At 45.1% G+C, this 18,989-nt stretch overlaps 1 protein-coding gene across 1 annotated transcript in view; it reads left to right on the top strand.

Annotated features, from left to right (window-relative positions):
* The window catches only part of shroom3 (shroom family member 3), a 68,854-nt gene extending 56,201 nt beyond the window's left edge, over positions 1 to 12,653 (top strand). Inside the window, exons 18-26 of the mRNA XM_076079940.1 lie at positions 1,281 to 1,357; positions 3,128 to 3,219; positions 3,579 to 4,311; positions 4,429 to 4,690; positions 5,259 to 5,404; positions 7,365 to 7,446; positions 7,565 to 7,730; positions 7,836 to 7,957; positions 9,584 to 12,653. Of these exons, the coding sequence (XP_075936055.1) occupies positions 1,281 to 1,357; positions 3,128 to 3,219; positions 3,579 to 4,311; positions 4,429 to 4,690; positions 5,259 to 5,404; positions 7,365 to 7,446; positions 7,565 to 7,730; positions 7,836 to 7,957; positions 9,584 to 9,976 (2,073 nt within the window). The 3' untranslated portion in view covers positions 9,977 to 12,653. The remainder of the gene's footprint in view (positions 1 to 1,280; positions 1,358 to 3,127; positions 3,220 to 3,578; positions 4,312 to 4,428; positions 4,691 to 5,258; positions 5,405 to 7,364; positions 7,447 to 7,564; positions 7,731 to 7,835; positions 7,958 to 9,583) is intronic.
* Positions 12,654 to 18,989: the final 6,336 nt, after the last annotated feature.

The following is an 18,989-nucleotide window of genomic DNA, read 5'->3' as shown; positions in this document are numbered from 1 at the left end:
GTCCATGTTATCCCCCTACTTCTCACTGCATTTCCTGTCTGTATCTCTACTGTTACTTTCAAATAATGACAAAATTCTCCAAAGAATATCCCATGTTTACATGGATGTCTCTTAGCTTTACCTGTTGGTAAGATTCAAGCAATTCCGCAAAGGAAATTCCCCTGGAAGTCAACTGCTCACAACTTTATACAACTTTGACATTCTTGATACCACTCTACATGCGTTTTGGTTGAAGCCAATTGAGCTGACTTTCTAGCATAGACTCCAGGAAGTTACCGCGCCCGGCCAACTAGTAGTTCCAGCCCGTAACTCCAAAGCATATTTGTTGTCATTATTTAGAAATGATCCCTCCCATTAATAAAGCATTACCATGATACCCATATTATTATAGCTTACAGGGGAGTAAATAAGGACAGATGATATTGTTGATTTGTGTGTCTCAGGTGCACTAAATTACTTTCATGATAACTATCACATTGTTATCTCAATATCAATGCCGTTAAAGTTGTTGAAGTATTCAAATTGACGTGATAAAAAGTCAAATTCATCTTCATCTCATTGAGACAAATAGTTGTGTAAAATGCTTTAAAAAGCACACTGTACATCTCAGTACACCGGGACAGATGTAGGTCAGACTGAACTTGTAGGATTGTGTGACAATCATAGACTGTATATAAGAAGAGGACGTAGTCGTCAGGACGTCACCCATTGATTTGTGATCTGCTGTTTTTGAAGCCTCGAGTTCGGCATTTTGACCGTCGCCATCTTGTTTTTTTGCAACCAGTGAATGGAAATGACCATATTTGGACTGCGGAGGAATGACATATATGTCTCTGGTAGCTGTAGCGACTTGTCAATCAGAAGTTAGACACGGCCTAAAGCATACTCTTCTTTATGGTCTATTTGACTCTAAATGGACCATCATTTACTAAATGAACATCATGCTGTATTGAAGAAGACTTGAAACTAGAGATTGAGACCATAAACTCATGTTTACAATGTTTACTGAGGTAATAAATCAAGAGAGAAGTAGAGTCATTTTCTCATAGACTTCTATACAACCAGACTTCTTTTTGCAACGGGAGGACTCGCCCCCTGCTGGCAATTAGAGAGAATGCAAGTTTAAGGCACTTCCACATTGGCTTCATGTTCCCGAACCGGAGGTTTCCGCCTGGTCACGATGAAATAAGATTAGCTCAAACTGATACAGCATGAGGATAAACAGCAGCAGTGGAGCTCTCTTCCTAAAAGACTAAACTTTGTCTGTGCGTGTGTTGCAGGACTTCCCTCCAGGTGACGTCGGGATGTTTGGGGCCTTTGTCTCTGACCCTGGTCGCCGCTCTCTGGCCGAGGACAGGTACGTCACATCTCCGTTCAGACTCACGTGATCGTGTGTCGAAAACGGCTGTCGGTTCAAATCCCAGAGCAGGTTTTTTTCCCCGTGGGTTCTCACAGTCATTCATCTGTCCCATCAGTCGTCTCATTTATCATGTTTCTCAGTTCAGGTCAGAAAACTTAAATTTGCATATATATGACAAGTGGAAAATGTAGGTAGATGTTAGAACAAAAGACACCAAGACTAAACGCCTCTTCAGTAGAGGGGCATCATCGTTTCTCACAGATGTCAGTCTGATGATTCGTTTGTGTCGTTTCGTTTTATAAAATGAAATGCAAATAATTAGAGCAAAATGTTTGTTTCCCGCTGAAGAACTGAGGGATCATGGGAATTCACATGCCGATATCTTTTATAGCTTTCTTCCATAATAGGCTGCTAATAGTCAGCCAGTGTGTGTGTGCGCTTTAGGCTCTTTGCCATTTTTAAACCAAATGTGGCCTTATGAGTCCATGTGCCCTGCTGCTGGCACCTCAGAGAGAGAGAGAGTAAGTAAGTAAGGAAAGAGAACAAGGAATGAGATGGAAAGAAGGGGATGAACAGGAGGAGGTAAAAGAGAAGGGGAAGGATGGAATTTAGGGAAGGATAGATGACGGGAGGTGGAGTAGGGAAGAAGACGGACTGAAGGGGTAAAAAAATGGAAGGGGAGGAGGTGAGAAGAGGGAGTGTAGGGAGAGGAAGGGAGGAGAAGAGGAAAGGAAATGAGGCAGGAAGTTAAAGAAGGAGAAATACATGGGAGAGGGAACGAAAATATGGGATCACAGAGGGAACGTAAGGATTGGGTGAAGAGAGAGAAAGTCTGAAATTGAATTCCAGGCAGCTTTGCAACAGAAGGAGGAAGGAGGGATCTTTTGGTATGAAAGGAGAAGAAGATAGGAAGAGGAGAGGAGGGAGGAAGGTAAGAAAGGAGGCAAAGGAGTCAGGGGTTCAGATGTTATTAAAGAAAGAAGGAGAGAAGGCATTCAGAGGAGTGAAAGAGTTCAGTGGGAGGAGGAGAGAAAGGCAGGAGTGAGGTTGAGGAGTCAAAGAAGGGAGGAACTGAGGAATTTCAGGAAGCAGAGAGAAGTCACTGGCACTGGATTTATTCACTTAAAACTCTCAAAACTGTTTGCTCTCAAAATGTGAAGGTCAGATGTCGCTTCAGGAATTCTGTGTGCATGTTTACACAGATCTCTCTGGTGTCTGAAATTATAACCAGGAACATGAATGCACCACTACTGGTTCCTGAGCACTGACCTGTAACAATCATTTGATCTCTGAATGATCTGAGACTGTAAAACAAGTATATGTACAATCTAAAACAGAACATATAGGAAGGCCCATTAAACAGTGTTTTAACTACAAATTACATGTACTTTATATTTTTGTTGTTAATTGTCCAAATCATCCATCAGTTTTTAATTTTTTCCCCCTTCTATGCAGGCAGTGTAAAGTCTTGCTTGTGTCAAAATCTAAAGGATCATCTTTTCCCAGAATTGCCTCCTCCTCCATAATCCACAAAGATTAAAAGCAATACTATTGGCATTATTAGTTTTCCTCAAATATCTTTTTCTGTGGCATTATTGTTTTGGATTTCATAATATTGTTAGATGTTGCTGTTTTTGTCTAAACTTGTCGTAATTTAAGTAGTACTAATTCAATTAAATGTACTTCTCTCTGACACAGCCATAATTTATGTCTGTCTGACGTGTTCCTTCCTTTCTTTAATCCTTTCTTCATCTGTCTGTCTCTCAGACCTGCAGAAGTCGAGCTATCAGGTGGCCTCTTCTGTCCTCAATACTCCCAAAACAGTCGGAACACTGTCCAGCCTGCAGGACCTTCACAAGGTGAGCAAAATTTAAAAATTGTAGTCTCCTCTTCGTTGAAAGGAAAGCATGTGCAGACTAGTTCACTTCAGCCAAGATTGTTTTCCTTATCTGGCTTTTTCATTTGATCTATCGTCAATGTTTGGTATTATTTAACAGTTCCAAAGTGAAAAACGGAGTAGATTTACAACACAATTGTTTAATAATCGCATTAGGCCATACACAAAGGAAATACAGTTTGATGTTTAGTGTGGCATCACACTGTCATTATCTGGGATTGGTCTCAGGTCACTTGGCCTAGTTTACATTTTCTGGGACCCATGGAATCCTACTTTGGTTCTTTAACTCCTCTCTGACCCTTCCTTGTGTTCTGATCCTAGACCCAGGCCCCTCCCACACACCTGTCACTCGTAGGGAGCGACAGAGGAACAGCGAGCGCCCGCGGACCCACAGCACTTCCACCTTGGCGGCCTCCGTTGGCCTGCCCTGCCCCCTCTCCCCACCTGGGACCCAGGACAGAGGCAGCGCTGGGTGGCATGCTACCGAGAGGCTGAGCCAGGCCAACCTGGATGCCATCACCTTCCCAGGCACCCCGCAACCCGGCACAGGTGATGGTGATAACACTAACATTACTGGCCACAATGAAACTCTGGTGGCGGATAGACAGACAAGACACAGTTTGAGTGACGGCAGCATATTAGAAGACACCGCAAAGGACACGTATCAAGGGAGAGCCTTCAGTTTAGAGATGATAGGAGGGTATTCTGCGGAAAACGGCAAACAGGTTTTGCCAGCGACGCCAGCACATTTTCAGCGTGCATCCCCACCAAACAGGAAGGACAGCAGGTGCATCGCGTCGTCTCCTCTCCCATCCTCCCATCCGTCCATTCCCCAGCACCTGGCGTCTCTTCGGATCTCCGAGTCGAGTTTCATTGACCAGCAGCACCCGCTAGAATCCTCCATAGGAATATCGCAGGAGGACTATGACGAGGTCTTCCTCCATAATCCTCCGTCAACTCCTCCGCCAATCAAAGAGACAAACATATTGGAGGACTTCCCTCCTCCTCCTTCTCCTCCTCCCCTTGAAATGGAGCAGGAAGCTGCTGTGGGAAGGTTTGTTTTACACCTTTTTCATTTTTAAAATTGGAATATTAACATTTTGGACCTTTTCTGATTTTTCTACTGGCTCTTTCTCTTTTTCCATTTCTCTGTTCTCTTTGCTGTATTCAGTCCTAGCATGGAGGTGTCAAACACCTCCACCATTCCCAACAGGACGTCATCCCTCCACTCCCCTCCAATGTCTCCTTCCTCCTATGTCTATCCTTCGCCTGTGCCCGTCCTCCTTCCTTCCATGAAGTCACAGCTCTCCACCATAGCCTCCATCACCACATCTACCACAACCGATGACACCCTAGGCCTTGAGTACCAGCCCCTACCCAAGAGGGAAAAGACATCTGAAGAGTTACGAGTGGAGGCACTGGCTCGGCAGCTGGTGGGTACCTTGTGTCAGTCGTTGATTTGAAAAAAGGTTGCTGTACCTAGTTCTAATTATACATTTGTCGTTGTGCCTAGTTCTGACTCTACCTTGATCAGTGTACTTAGTTATTACGCTTCCTTTGCCTTGGTACTTTCTTCTGAGACTATTTTTGTCTTTGTACAGAGTTTACACTATGTCTTAGTTGTTGTTCCAAGTTCTGACTTTTTTGTTCTAATTCTGACTCTTTCATCACACTTTGTTCTAACTTTAATTTTCTTGTACCTAGTTCTGATTCTACATTTGTCACTGAACCTAGTCTTGACTCTACCTTTGTCGTTGTACATAGTCTTAACAGTACCTTTGTCGTTGTACATAGTCCTGACTCCCAGCTTTGTTACTGTACCTAGTATTGACTCTGACTTTGTCATTGTAGCTAGTCTTAACACTACCTTTGTCGTTGTACCTGGTTCTGACTCTACCTTTGTCGTTTAACCCAATTTCAACTATACCTTTGTTGTAACCAGATCTGACTCCTACTTTGTTGTCAAACATACTTTGATTCTTCCTTTTTCATTGTATCCAGCTGTTGCAGGACAGTTCTCTGGTGCCCCTACTGGAAACCTGGGGGAGTAAATCCACTGTCGAGCTTATGGAGGAGATCTTTCCAAACAGCAGATTGGTTGGACAACCACCATGGCAACGTAGGGGCAGTAGCCGATTTGATTACAGGTAATTCTGTCATGTTTCATCTCTGAATATTCTTAAACATTTTCAGTAATATTTTAAATATGCTAAGATACTGAGATTTAGAATAAACAAAACACTCCTCTTTTGTATATATATATTCTAATTTATTTGACGTCAAATAAGGAGTTATTTTCAATGAAATACTCTTTGCGCTCCTGGTTTAACAGTGCTGGTTTGTTTGTGATGTGGACGTAAAGACGAATTTCCCAACTTCACTCAAAATCTCTGAAGATTACTACTGCAGTCATTCCCTTCCCCTAATTAGTAAAAACAACAGGGGAATGCAGGATAGTGGATTTACAGATGATGAATTACAACAAGAGAATGCACATCACAGACTGAACGCTGTAGGAGGATCACACTGGATTTCCTGAAGTGTTTTATGTAACACAAGGATAAAGACCTTCATGTTGAGTGTGTTTATCCCCAAGACCAAAATTGCAGAAAGTGACCGAAGGATAAGATAAATGGTTGGGGAAAAAGACTTCCTGTAAACCAACATTTGTCATTCTTGTTGTGTTTGCTGACAGTCTCCTTCTCCTATCTGCTGCTGACACAGAGAAGAAACATCACAAACCTCTGCTGTCCCTGCACATTGTGGCCTTTGAAGTCAGCAACATCTTGAATGTGTTTTGGTGTGTTGGTGAACATGATGTTCAGAGAAGGAATGTCACAAAGGCGTGCGATCATCAATTTAGTGGCATCATTTCTCTGTTATATATGGTGCCGTCCAGTCGGTTGTTTTTGCTTTGACCCTTGACCTTGGTTAAACACATTCTGCAGTACGGCTTTTTGTATTGTTGCCTCCGTGTGCGAGTTGGATGCAGTTGGAACAAATTTTTTCTTTTGTTACTGTTGTCTGAAGACGAGTGTCACGCTCAGTGTATTTCCAGAAACTAAAATCAATCACATTATGCTTTTGGTTCAGAAAATATAATCAGACATGGAGATGACAAAGCAAAATATATTTAGCCACAAATCACATGAGGTGATACGTTAAGTTTAACGTTGGCTGAAGGAAGGCGATGTCCCCATTCTTAACCAACCAAGGGAACAGTCGTCAATGAACAGACCACCTGATGTGTTTGAAGTGCTGGCAGTCTGGAACCAGTCTAGAGTGATCATGTCAAAATATGATTTCCTGTTGACTGAGTGTTGAGGTTAGACTGTGTTGGCGTTGTCGGCCAGGACAGGAGAGACCAGACAAACCTGATCGATGTTTCTCAACAGAAGAGTGGGGAGAGATTGTCCAACCACAGTGACGAATGAATCAGAGTAGAACTGTGGATTCATAAAAAAACAGCACTGGTCTTAGTGGTGATAAAAAAAAGCGTCTGCTAAAATGACTGACTGTAATGTAATGTAAGGCCCACTGGTTAAAGGCTTTAAACGTCTACGTGATTAAAAAAGGCTGACGTCTCTGTACAGAGGACAGATGTCTTACAATAGCGTATGACTGTTTGTTCTTTCTCTCAATTCCACACTGACCCGATACATATCAGTGTGACAGGTGGAGATATGGCTTCCTGCAGGCTAAACAGCTAAACAATGCTGACATCTAGCTACCAGAGTTGGTATAACAGGATGTACTGAACCTGTGAACTCATTGTATGAAAGTAGTCAAACTCTAAACAATATTTAACAGTAAATCGCGTAAAACACTGTCAATGTGTCACACATAAAATGACAGGAAAAAATAGCAACATACCTTATTTCTATCGTAGTCATTTCATTACATTTTGAGCATTTCTTTTTCTCCCTTTTGCTTGGATTCTGTTGCTCCTTTTCTGTGAATTTGTTTGTGTTTCTCACTGTAATTTACTTTTTTCTGTTTTCATTGTGCCAGTTATCTCACCCTTCTTCTGAAACACAAGAATGACAGATCGTGAGGAAATGCCATCAGAAATCTGTAGGGTTTTAAATCATGTTGTTCCCTTCCAAGGATCCAAGATGGCGTCTGTGATCCTGGTCAGAGCACAGCGACGGATCTGCATGAGGAAGAGAAAGACCTCAGCACCAGGAAGGTAAAAAAGGGATTCCTTATTAAAGTCTTTCTATCATTATTATTATATTATTCATAATAATAATAACTTAGTTGTAACGTAAACCTTAAAAAATCCCCCTTCTCACCCTGTTTGCCAGGTGGAGCTGTGTGAGGCTCTGAGGCGCAGCGTGGCGGCTCTGCGGCAGGAGAAGGAGGCGCTGTGCGAGGAGCAGCGATGTCACCAGGCGCTGGGGGCCAGCATCGAAACACTGGTGCAGGAACGCCTGAAGACCAGCGAGAGGGACAAGTACAGCGTGTTCATCGGTACGACGTTCATTCGTACTCAGAGGCCATGGCTCCCATGGGGCTTTGGATGATGTTGCTGCAGCATAGACAGAAACTGAGACGTTGACCTGCTTGTGTTTGCAGGAGACCTGGAGAGGATCGTGAACCTGCTGCTGTCGCTCTGCAGCCGGCTGTCGAGGATCGACAGATCCCTGCTGGCTCTGGAGAGAGGGGAGCTGATGCAGGAGGACACAGCAGGCGAGAGGGTGAGACAGGTTTCCCTGTTACCCATGGGCCTGTTTACCTGCCCATCCAGCTGTAGCTGGGTTTAAGGTCCCCTGTGACCCCATGCAAATCTGCCATGTCTGTAAAATATAAAATATTCTAGGTATTATAAATACTCACCACAAAGTCCCAATAAGGGTTCACTAAATATAGAGGTCTTGGTTTAGTCACGTATATGACTCCCATGTTATGATTTGGAGCTCCGAGAGCATTTTAGAGGTTTAGCTAGATACTCCTGTAACATGGAGGACGACACAGATAGAACAATGTTAAATCAATGACAAGATGAGATGAGTCTTACTGTCTCTGTAATGTTAACTCTTTATTTATGTGTCACTCTCAAACTGACATGATCAATTCATTCTTTCTATGTCAACATGCTAACAATCAACATGTTCCTTTTAGCATCTTTCCATGTGTATGTGGTTACATACTAACATTAGTCATCTTAGTGTAATATGTTAAGATTAAGTTTGTTGACATGTTATCCTGCTGTCGGCATTCAGCTCAGGAATTTCGTCATTGGGGTTCATCCTCTGAGGAACATGTCTGTGCATTTTTCCCAGCACATATTGAGCCAACATGCACAGCATCAGGACCCTGAAACTGAAGCAGCTAATTGGAATTTAACCATCATTCATTTACCTGTGCCAGGTGGCAACCTCACATTCTGAAAAATGAAGCCAATGCGGAAGTGCCTCAAACTTGAATTCTCTCTACTGACCAGCAGGGGGCGACTCCTCTGGTTGCAAATAGAAGTCTTATTGTATAGAAGTCTATGAGAAAATGACTCTACTTCTCTCTTGATTTATTACCTCAGTAAACATTGTAAACATGAGTTTATGGTCTCAATCTCTAGTTTCAAGTCTTCTTCAATACAGCATGATGTTCATTTAGTAAATGATGGTCCATTTAGAGTCAAACAGACCATAAAGAGTATGCTTTAGGCCGTGTCTAACTTCTGATTGACAAGTCGCTACAGCTACCAGAGACATATATGTCATTCCTCCGCAGTCCAAATATGGTCATTTCCATTCACTGGTTGCAAAAAAAGAAGATGGCGACGGTCAAAATGCCGAACTCGAGGCTTCAAAAACAGCAGATCACAAATCAATGGGTGACGTCCTGACGACTACGTCCTCTTCTTATATACAGTCTATGATTGTCACACAATTAGTAAATGATGGTCCATTTAAAGTCAAAAACAGGGTATGCTTTAGGGCGGGGCTACCTTGTGATTGACGGTATATGAGTCTCTATGTCACTCCTCTACAGTCCAAATATGGTCACTTCCATTCACTGATTGCAAATATCCAAGATGGCGATGGCCAAAAAAACCAAACAAAACCAATGATGTCACATCGACTATGTTCACTACTTTTCCAACTGTGCATGTCAAAATGTCCACAGTAAACGCCTGTTTAGTGCAAATCCATCCAGTAAGTGGACCAAGGTGACTTCCATTCAGAAATTTAGATCCACACTGCGATGTTTGAATTTTCCGTTTGTGCTCCATTTAGATGTTGACATGCACAGCTTAAATCAGTGAAGTGATAAACAAGATTGTTTTGAAGCTGACACGCATTTTGTCTTCTCCTCCCGCTCAGGAGTCCCTCCTTCACAAACGTTCTCTGCTCCTCGGACAAACCGAAGACGCCCGGGAGCTGAAGGAGAACCTGGACCGGCGACAGCGCGTGGTCCACACCATCCTGTCCGGCTACCTCGCCGAGCCGCAGCTCCTGGACTACCGGCGCTTCGTTAGCACCAAACCCTCCCTGTTGATCCGCCAGCGGCGCGTCGACGACTTCATACGGCAGGCGGAGGAGCAGCTAGCGCGTCTGGCCGAGAGCCTGCCACAGGAGCTGGCGGAGGCCCGCGGTTGGTCGAGAGGCTGTCCGTTCTCCTCATCGAGCCCCGCCCAGTGCCCTTCGCTTCTTCCGCCCTCTGTGATTCCAGGCCCCGCCCACTTTGTCAAGTCCACCACTGTGACGTCAATGTGATGTCACGGACAGGTTGCGATTTCGAGTGGCAGCGAAGGACGGGAAAGACAAGACAATTGGCTCCCTAAAAGCTCGAGTGATGCTCTAAACTGAAGGAGCTTTACGTGGAGGAGCCTGAAACCGGCTCCGTTCACACTGAAACAACTATGCAGACTTCACACAATGTGCCTCATTCTATTCACACGTGTACTGTACGTTACACCTCATTTGAACCTGCGCTGAGTGGACTAAACCGACTGCTGCCAACATTTCTAATGACCTTCTGCTCTGAATGGTGATTTTTAAGGGCCATCGGTGGTTTTCAGGTCGTAAGTTCATCGTCGAATACTACAAAAAGACAATTCCAGTGTTATGGATACTTTTCTGCAGTTTTCCACCTTATACTTAATTTTTGTTTGCTCTCAATATTTAAATATCCCTCTCAGTAAAGACAAAAGCGGCGATTTAAAGCTGTAAATGTAAATTTCAGCTTTAATTTGTGCTCCATTTTCCAAATAGATGGGAAAGCCAGAGGACCTCGATGTTCTCAGCTCCGGAGGAGTTTAATAATACTGAGCACAATCCTGGTGCAGACAGGTTAGACAGCAGCTCCAATTAAAAGTCAAAGGATAGACTTTTCTTTTCCCGATCACTCTGGAGTTGTCCTTTAGCAACCCCGACGGTGCCTTCAGGAACCTCTAACATTCAGACGTTCTTCCAGAAACTCTTTATTTCTCATGACAAGACGAAGGGAGCAGGTGTATTAAACCTCCCAAAGACAAAACACTACGTCCTCTTTAGAATAAGATATTATCTTGTCAAACTCTTTAGAGATTTTCACTAGACCATGTTAAAAACGTAATAAATCAGCACCAAAATTGCAGGGACGCCGTTTCTAATTTACGACTACAAAAATAATCAAAACTCTCAGAACGTGAGCGATAGATCCTGAATAAGTCACATGATACTGTAACACTACTACTGTCACTACTGTCTGTCTGCAGCTTGTAGCACTTTTGTTTTTACTGTAGCAGCTTGACTTCTGTTTGCTGCAGAATTTACACTGAAGGATCAACATGTGATGGGATGTCAAAAAAACAATGGAGAAGTTTAGATTCCAAAGATTTTTTTCACAGGATGAATCGTTTGCAGACATCAACTTGGTTTTGATTTTGAATTTGAGGTTTTGTTTGTTCCAAAAATCAATTATTCTTTCTTCCCTTTATTTCAAGTTTATTTTACAACTGCAACCATTACCTTCACCTACGAATAATCCCTCAGTTAGTTTTGGGTTAGCAGGCAGATATTACCTCCAAAAAAGTGAATAGCAAACACCCCGATATACTGTACCAACAGATATTTAATTTATTATGACATGAAACACAGAAAGAAAATGAAGACAACTAAGCAATCGTTGACGTTGCTGATGAATGTGCTGTCTGGGTTCATTAAACTGACTAGTTATGTCATTATGGTTAAACGCCCCGCACAGTTTGGGATTCAGATCAAGTTTTCCAGGTTCCAATAAACATACAGCTTCCCAGTAACAAGCTGTCTCACACCTTTTTCTGATCACATTTTAATTTGATTTCATTCGTCCTCCTCTGTCAGATAAAACAGTGGTTGGTTCTTTAGTCTTCTGAGGAAGTCATTGTACTGCACTTCCATAAAGCTGGGGGGGGGGGGGGCTTTAGAATAACAATGATTCAAATCGAAGCAGCGGAGGTGGAAAGTTTCATGACACAGGCTTTCTGTTCTACATTTCAAAGCCAATCAGTGATGACCCTGATGACATCATTGACATGGTTATATTCCCAGACTTCTCCTCCAGAGCTCCGTCTCCACAGTAGATATTATGCACCGGTTTCCACAGGCTCATGACGAGTAAGATAATCTTTAGGTGTAAAATTAGTTGATTGCCCCTTTAATCTTATTAAACTTTCCACTTAGTGGATTATTAATTGCTGGAATCAGAACATATTTTTTACTGTGGTCCTGAAAAGTTAGAAATAACTAAGAAATAGTTTTGCTGGTGAACCCAAAATCATAAATGTTGCAAATTTGTACTGAGACCAGGTGATGTATGTATGCAAAGGATAATGTTCTATCGCTCATCACAATAATTATGTTCAAGTTGTTTTGAAGTCAGATTGCTTTGCATTGTTTACCTTCAATTGTGAGAACACTGTCCTCTCTGGGCTCCCGTAGTTTTTCTCAGAACACATTGTCCCACTCCTCCGTCTGCCAGTGATGATCAGGTACACACTGGAGCCAGTTTATGCTATGTAGCAGGTGCCATTTGGCTTCCCTTCTGTTCAGTTAATCCGGGGAGCATCAATATTTATTGTTTAACAGCAGCATCAGTGTGTGGAATCTAAAATACACAGAGGGTTTAAGTACTGACCCGTTTCATTCTACACCGACAGTACACGTTTCTTTTCACTGTTTTAGTCTCTAGAGCACCTTTTGAATATTCTCCGTGTGCCATACTCTCTGAACACGACAGCACACAGTGCGCTTCATGTCCTCATCCATAACCCACGTCATGCAGTCCATTATGGTTCGTTCTTGTCACTCAGAGGCACAACACAATATCTCAAGACATTTTATCGTTGAATGAAATTCAATGTTCGCTTTATGAAAGAGGGACATTTAAATAGGAAACAGCTCCATGGTTTTTTGCAAAAATAAATGTATTTTGTAAATTAACTTCGTGTCTCCTTCAAGTTGTGTTGCACACACACACACACAGAATTTGATTAATATGTCTACTATGACTCCATTCATGGGATTAAACATGCAAGTGTTGAATATTGTGCAGTCTGAACTATAGCAAAGAAGCTATAATCAATATTCTAATATTGATAATGTCTCAAATGGCATTCTGTCATGTGAAAGCGGTCGCTCGTGGTGAGTTTAAAGTGTCTTTCTGCTCACGGTTTGGATTTTCTGGACCTGCACCTTCACTGTTCTGCTTCACTCTCACTGCTCTCATAGCCATGTTTCTGGCTGCATTCTGTTTTCAGTGGAAAAAGCTCAAATGACCAACTGCACACCACCTGCTCATCAGTAAACGGCAGACAGAGACGAGGAGAAGATGACGGACATGTTGGACTCTGATTCATCACGGTCAACATATCAAATGAAATGGTGCTAATACACCAGTGTTGTGTTTACAGCTGGTTTCATCTGCTCCCTCTGTGCAGTGTGAAGTGACAATTATAGCAAAAAAAAGCATTGTCAGATAACAAAACACTCTAAATCAATTATTTGTATCATATTGTAAAAGATTTCCAAACTCGGCATTCAGATGAAACACGAAACACGGAAGAAGATGGATTACATTTATTTATTTTTTATTGCTCATAGAAAATATTACTTAAATTAATCTTAATGTAGCTGCAGGGATTGTTAAAAACAAATCATGTGTAATATTCTCGTGAGGTTGGTTTTGACCACGAGTGAAAAACTGAAACATTTCTCCTCAGGAGAGTCGGACCGCGTGGCCGGAGGATTGTTCTGTGTAAAATAGAGACTCTAGAAAGAAACCGTCATATCTTTGAGGTACTTTGACTGTACTTGAGTATATAAGTACTTATACTTATTCATTATAATCCAGCCATAATAATATGTATATGATTGTAAAATGGGCCATTCTGCTTGCATAATAAGTACTTCTTATTATGCAAGCATAAATCTATTTTGATGCTAATACTTTTACTAAAGTAAGAGTTTGAATGCAGGTCAGTGTACACACACACACACACACACACACACACACACACACACACACAATAGAGTGTTTGCACACTGAACAAAACACATTGTAGCTGCATTGACAATATGTTGGACCAATTCTCTTCCAGAATATGAAAAAATACATGGACCTGAGATGTGATGTTTAGGGTGATTTTTATCTTTGAGGGTGAACATTTACAGTTAACCTATAAATGAATAGAGATGATGGGGTCATGTGGCTCTCGGTGGTCTGAGGTTGAAATGTTGAAATATTTTTTTAAATAACTAAATCAAATATTTGAATCAGCTACTTTGATTTGATCTGCCAGCTGAAATATAAAGTACTGTTTATGAATGTTTGTGTCTTTTAATACTTATATACTTATACATGTTTTACACTCACAACAACTTTTGCAGGTGTCTGTGAAGCGATTCAATACTTTATTATTATTATTATAATTGTAAAAATATTGTATTCACATTGATCATAGCCTGCATATGCCATTATTGGACAGGTGTTGCAGGTACATTTAGTTCCTGTCTCACAATATCACAGGAGCGACACAATTGTACGTTCTACAGATAGCGCCATTTAAACATCCAGGTAACCTGCAGGAATGCCGCAGGTAGTGTGGGGATAAATACCTGAGGAGGGCGGAGCTTCGCTCCCCCTGACAGAAACCACTGGCCGACCTTTGAGACCAGCAGAGCGGAAGAGAGAGACGGTAGGCGCGTGAAGTCACGTAAACGCCAGAATGGCCACAGATTTCACTCAGGACACGCTGCTGCACTTCCTCCAGAGCCAAGGAGGCTCGGTGAAGAACTCTGATCTGATTCTGCACTTCAGAAACTTCATCAGGGACCATGCGGACCGGAACCGCAACCGGGAGCTCTTCAAAAGGTTCGTCAACTCCGTCGCCGTCGTCAGACAGGTCGACGGCGTCTCTTACGTCTTTCTCAGGAAGAAGTTCAAAGGACACGTCCCCGGCGGCGGCGGCGGCGGCGAACGGGGATCTTCCGAGCCGCGTCCGAGTCGACTTCCCGCCGGGAAGAACGCCGAGCCCTCCCCGGAGAACGCCGTACCGAGCCCCGCCGGGAGCGCAGCGGAACCTCTGCAGAAACCGCGGGTGAGGGAGGTGACGACACCCGCCCCGCTGGGAGTAACAGCCGGGAAAACAATCCTACCCTCGGCTGGGATCCTACTCAACAACAACAACAACAATGTGGCAACAAATTTGAACCTGAAGCAGCGACAGGTAATCAGTACATCTGGACTTCCTGGTAGACCAGCAGCATCGGCTCAGGTGGTCAGTGAGATCTTAGAGAAACCTGAGACCCCCAGTCCGTCTGAGCCCCCTGCACCAGATCAGTGCACTCAAGTGGGACAGCTCAGGGTGGGTTTTGGCCCGCCTCCTGGGATCACACCTGTAGTCGCAGCAGTCAGAAGTCATGAAGAAACCAGACAGCAGGTCCCGGTCCCCGGAGCCCTCAGAGGGAGGGAGGCCTGTCCGCAGCCTGAGGGAGGACTTCATCAGGGGCCTCCTCTTCATCACGTCGGTCTTCAGCCGCAGGATGCCCCACGTCGCTTCAGGCACAGGCCGAGCTACAAATCTGCCGTCTCTTATGATGACGATGAAGACGAGGAGGATAAGGAGGAGGTCCAGCTGAGGCGGGGTTCAGCAGGAGGAGCGTGGCCCCCGAGCAATCCTCTCGGAGACATGGGGTCGGCCATCTCCGCCTCCTCTCAGTGCATCGTAGATCCGCATGCTCCTCCCTCTGTCGTCTCCTCCTCTTCATCAGAAAGGCAGATCCCGAAGATTTTCGTCCAGGATTCGGAAACGATGCCCCCTGGTGGGCCAGGCTGGAGCTTGCAGTCAGGGGTGGAGCAGAGAGGACTGGAACCCGGGTCAGTTCCATGGGAGTCCACCAGACGCAGCCTGCCTTTAGAGGCAGAGCGCCACATTCAGTCGGCGGTGCCTCACGGCGACGTCCACGCAGACCGCCGGTACTCTCATCCCGGAGGTGTCCAGCTGGAGCCCAGGCAGGGGCCGAATCACAGCCAGGGGGAGGAGTGGCTCTCATCTAGCCACAGCAGCACCTTCTACCCCTCATCGGACGCAGGTCTGTCCAGCAGCGAGCGGCCGCAGTCTGGCTCCCCCAGAGGACCGGGGTGGAACAGCAGCTATGAAGACCCACAGGCCAGAGCAGGTACGGCAGCACTCTGTACGTTAACCTTAAAGGATGAGTCTGGTGATGTTCTACATTATCAGCAAATCTCTTTAAAAAGACTGAAACCGATTGCGAAATTATTTTACTAACCAGTATCATGATATATCTGTTCCATAGAGCTCCATCGTTGTCCAAAACCACATCAGTAAACCACACTGGGTCACTTGGTGACATGTTCCTTCATTACCTGGAGCACACACACACACACACTGTAGTTTATTTTGACTCAAACCCACATACGCCAACCCGCTGCCACAAATACTCAGCAGAGCACCAAATGTGGATTAATCCGCTGCACAAAATAGTCTCTTTCTATTTCCACCAGTTTGAGTCATGTTTGCTATAATTCTACAGTGTCCATGGAAGTGTGTTTAGAAGCCAAAACATCTCAAATACTAAATGTTGTGTAAACACAAGCAACCATACAAGAACTAAACTAAACGATACTAAATTCACATTTTTTTCTCCACAAACTATCTGATCAAAGAATAAGTAAACAGCCTGAAGATGGAAAGGCTCTAAGGCAGATCCCTGCTGAGAGCAGAAAACAGACATTAGAATAATAAATCTGTCTCTTTAACTGTCAACAGGTGTGACTGTGGGTGGGTCTCAAATCCTGGAAGCGATCCACCGAGCCCAAGGGAAGAAGTTGGAGTCCGTGCCGCATCTCACCAGTAAAACAACGGCGCCATGGCATCACTCCACAGGCCATCTCCATGGAGACCAGGAGGCCACAGCTCACTTGTCACCATTCCACCGCTCCTTGGACCATCTCCATGACGACCGCGTGATGCAGTGGCACCTCTCCACAGGTCAGAACACATTTTTGGGTTTTTAATGATCTTTTCTGATGTAGTGTCGCAGCACCCAGCTTATTTAAAGCACCCTGAACTCCAAACCCCCGGCAGGTGATCTCTACGACGACCGAGAGGAGGCGGAGTCGAGCGAGGGCTCCACTTCTTCGCCGACGCTGCTGCGGCCGCGCCCGTCCGCCGCCAGGCGGCTCAGCAGCCAGTTGAGGAGCCGGATGTGCCGCAGCCTGGGGGCCGACCTCGACCAGATCCTCCAGGAGGAGGCGAGGGCGGGGGGAGGAAGCGAGGCGGCCCGGCTGAACCGCCTCCACCTGATCTCCTCGTCGCTCAGCCTGCGCTACGACCTGTCGTCGTCCTCGCTGTCGTCCTGCTCCACGCCGCGGCGCTGCCACAGCCTCGCCGACCTGGGCGAGGGGATGGAAGGGAGGGCGGCGAGGAGGAGCTCTCCCGCCGCAGCCTCCTCCCCCATCGCTCAACATGAAGGCTCCAGTCGGCAGGTGACACTTCTAGACAGCACACTGTTTCTCTTTAAACGTCCCTTTGAAATGATGGAACCAACTGTGAGTCAGTGAGTGTTACACATGTAGGCATGATTTCCATCCTCTTCTGTTTGGGGATTTAACCTCTTTAAATGTGCATGTGACTCTTGACTCTCCTCTTTACATCAATAACCGCCTACATGAATTCATCTTAATTGGTGGTGGGGGGGGGGCAGTTTAACAAGGGGGTGGCGTCTTTCCCTCACATCGTCTACCGGATACTATACGATGACTCTCACATTGATGAAGTTGATGTTTGCCCCCCCTGTCATCAGTCCCTGGTTCCTCTGGAGCCCAGGGAGCACGCCTGGCTGGTGAAGGGGGCCGCGGGGGCCTGGCCCGACATCTACACGCTGTTCAGAGAGGACTCGTCTCTGCTCAACAGGCGAGACTTCATCTCCGGCTTCACCGTGCTGCACTGGATTGCAAAACACGGCGACCACAGAGTCCTCAACACCTTATGGTACGCAGCTAGCGGTTAGCTCTGTTCGATTCACATTCTGTAAAACAGGAAGGTCTGGTTCACTTAGAGATCCGACACTTGAACATTACAGAGCTTTGAGGGCCGTTATTAGTGATATCTGAACTAGTCACATGGATTGTTATGCTTCTGATGGTTCTCTGATGTTTTTCTGCACATTTGTACAAAATTTCACGACATATTGCATGGATAATCATGGCCCCCAGAGCATGATCCCTAAAGATGTTTCTGACCTCCATTTCCTCTAGCGTCACTATTAGATCCAAGATTTCCACTTGTACTCAAGAAATATCTTAAATCAAATGGGGGTTATCCTAAACCTGATCACATTCAAGACCCCCAGAGGATGAACCGTGTAGATGTTAATGGCAGCTTTAGGACAAACGGGTTTAGCTCCACTACTGGTACAGCTCTCAAAGTGTGATCCCGGCTCTGCTTTGGACTCGCCTGCGTTGTCCTGCTGTTGTGCTAGAGGTAAAGACTCCCAGATTCATCCTCTGGGGACCACGACTACGACTGTCTGTGCCTAATGTCATGTCAATCCAGCCAGTGGCTGGTCAGATATTTCATTAACAGAACAACACTTAGCTAAAAACAGAACCAAGACCACTTGAATTGCTGTCAAAAGTTCTTTGTATTCTAGTTTTTATTGCTAAGTATTTTAATTGTTCCGTAAAAAGCTGACGAACACCAAAATGCACTTGAAGAATATCTATTACATTTCTAGTAAAGTAAGTGAATGTACTCTGTGTGACCAGCCACTGCTCACTGCTTTCTCTGGCTCGGGTTTCAGGTACGGAGTTCAAAAGGCTGGTTTGATGTTCGACATGAACGCCAAGTCAACGTGCGGCCACACGCCTCTCCATATCGCCGCCATCCACGGCCACAGCAACGTACTGCGGTTGCTGGTGAACAAGTTCAGCGCGGACGTGAAGCTGAGGGACACGGCGGGAAAGAAGCCCTGGCAGTACCTGAGCCGCACCGTGCCGCCGGATGTCTTTCAAATGCTGGGAGCTCCGTCGCGGCCTGCCAGCGGAGGGGAGGGGGGAGGCGGGGGAGAGGTCCCTGTCCTTGAGCAGCGGCAGCAGCCCCGCCGGCGGCGGCGCCATCACCTCTCCTTCGCTTCCCCGGGACAGAGGCCGCCGACCATGACGGGCACGACGAGGGTCAAGAGGTCGACATCGATCGCCGCGTTCCTCAAACACAAAACGCTGCAGCGGTTCCATGGACACCAG

The sequence above is a fragment of the Anarhichas minor genome, unplaced genomic scaffold (genome assembly GCF_050575085.1).
Source record: "Anarhichas minor isolate MPS153535 unplaced genomic scaffold, ASM5057508v1 ptg000073l, whole genome shotgun sequence".
Taxonomy (NCBI): Eukaryota; Metazoa; Chordata; class Actinopteri; order Perciformes; family Anarhichadidae; genus Anarhichas; species Anarhichas minor.
This window is presented reverse-complemented; position numbering and strand designations above follow the sequence as displayed.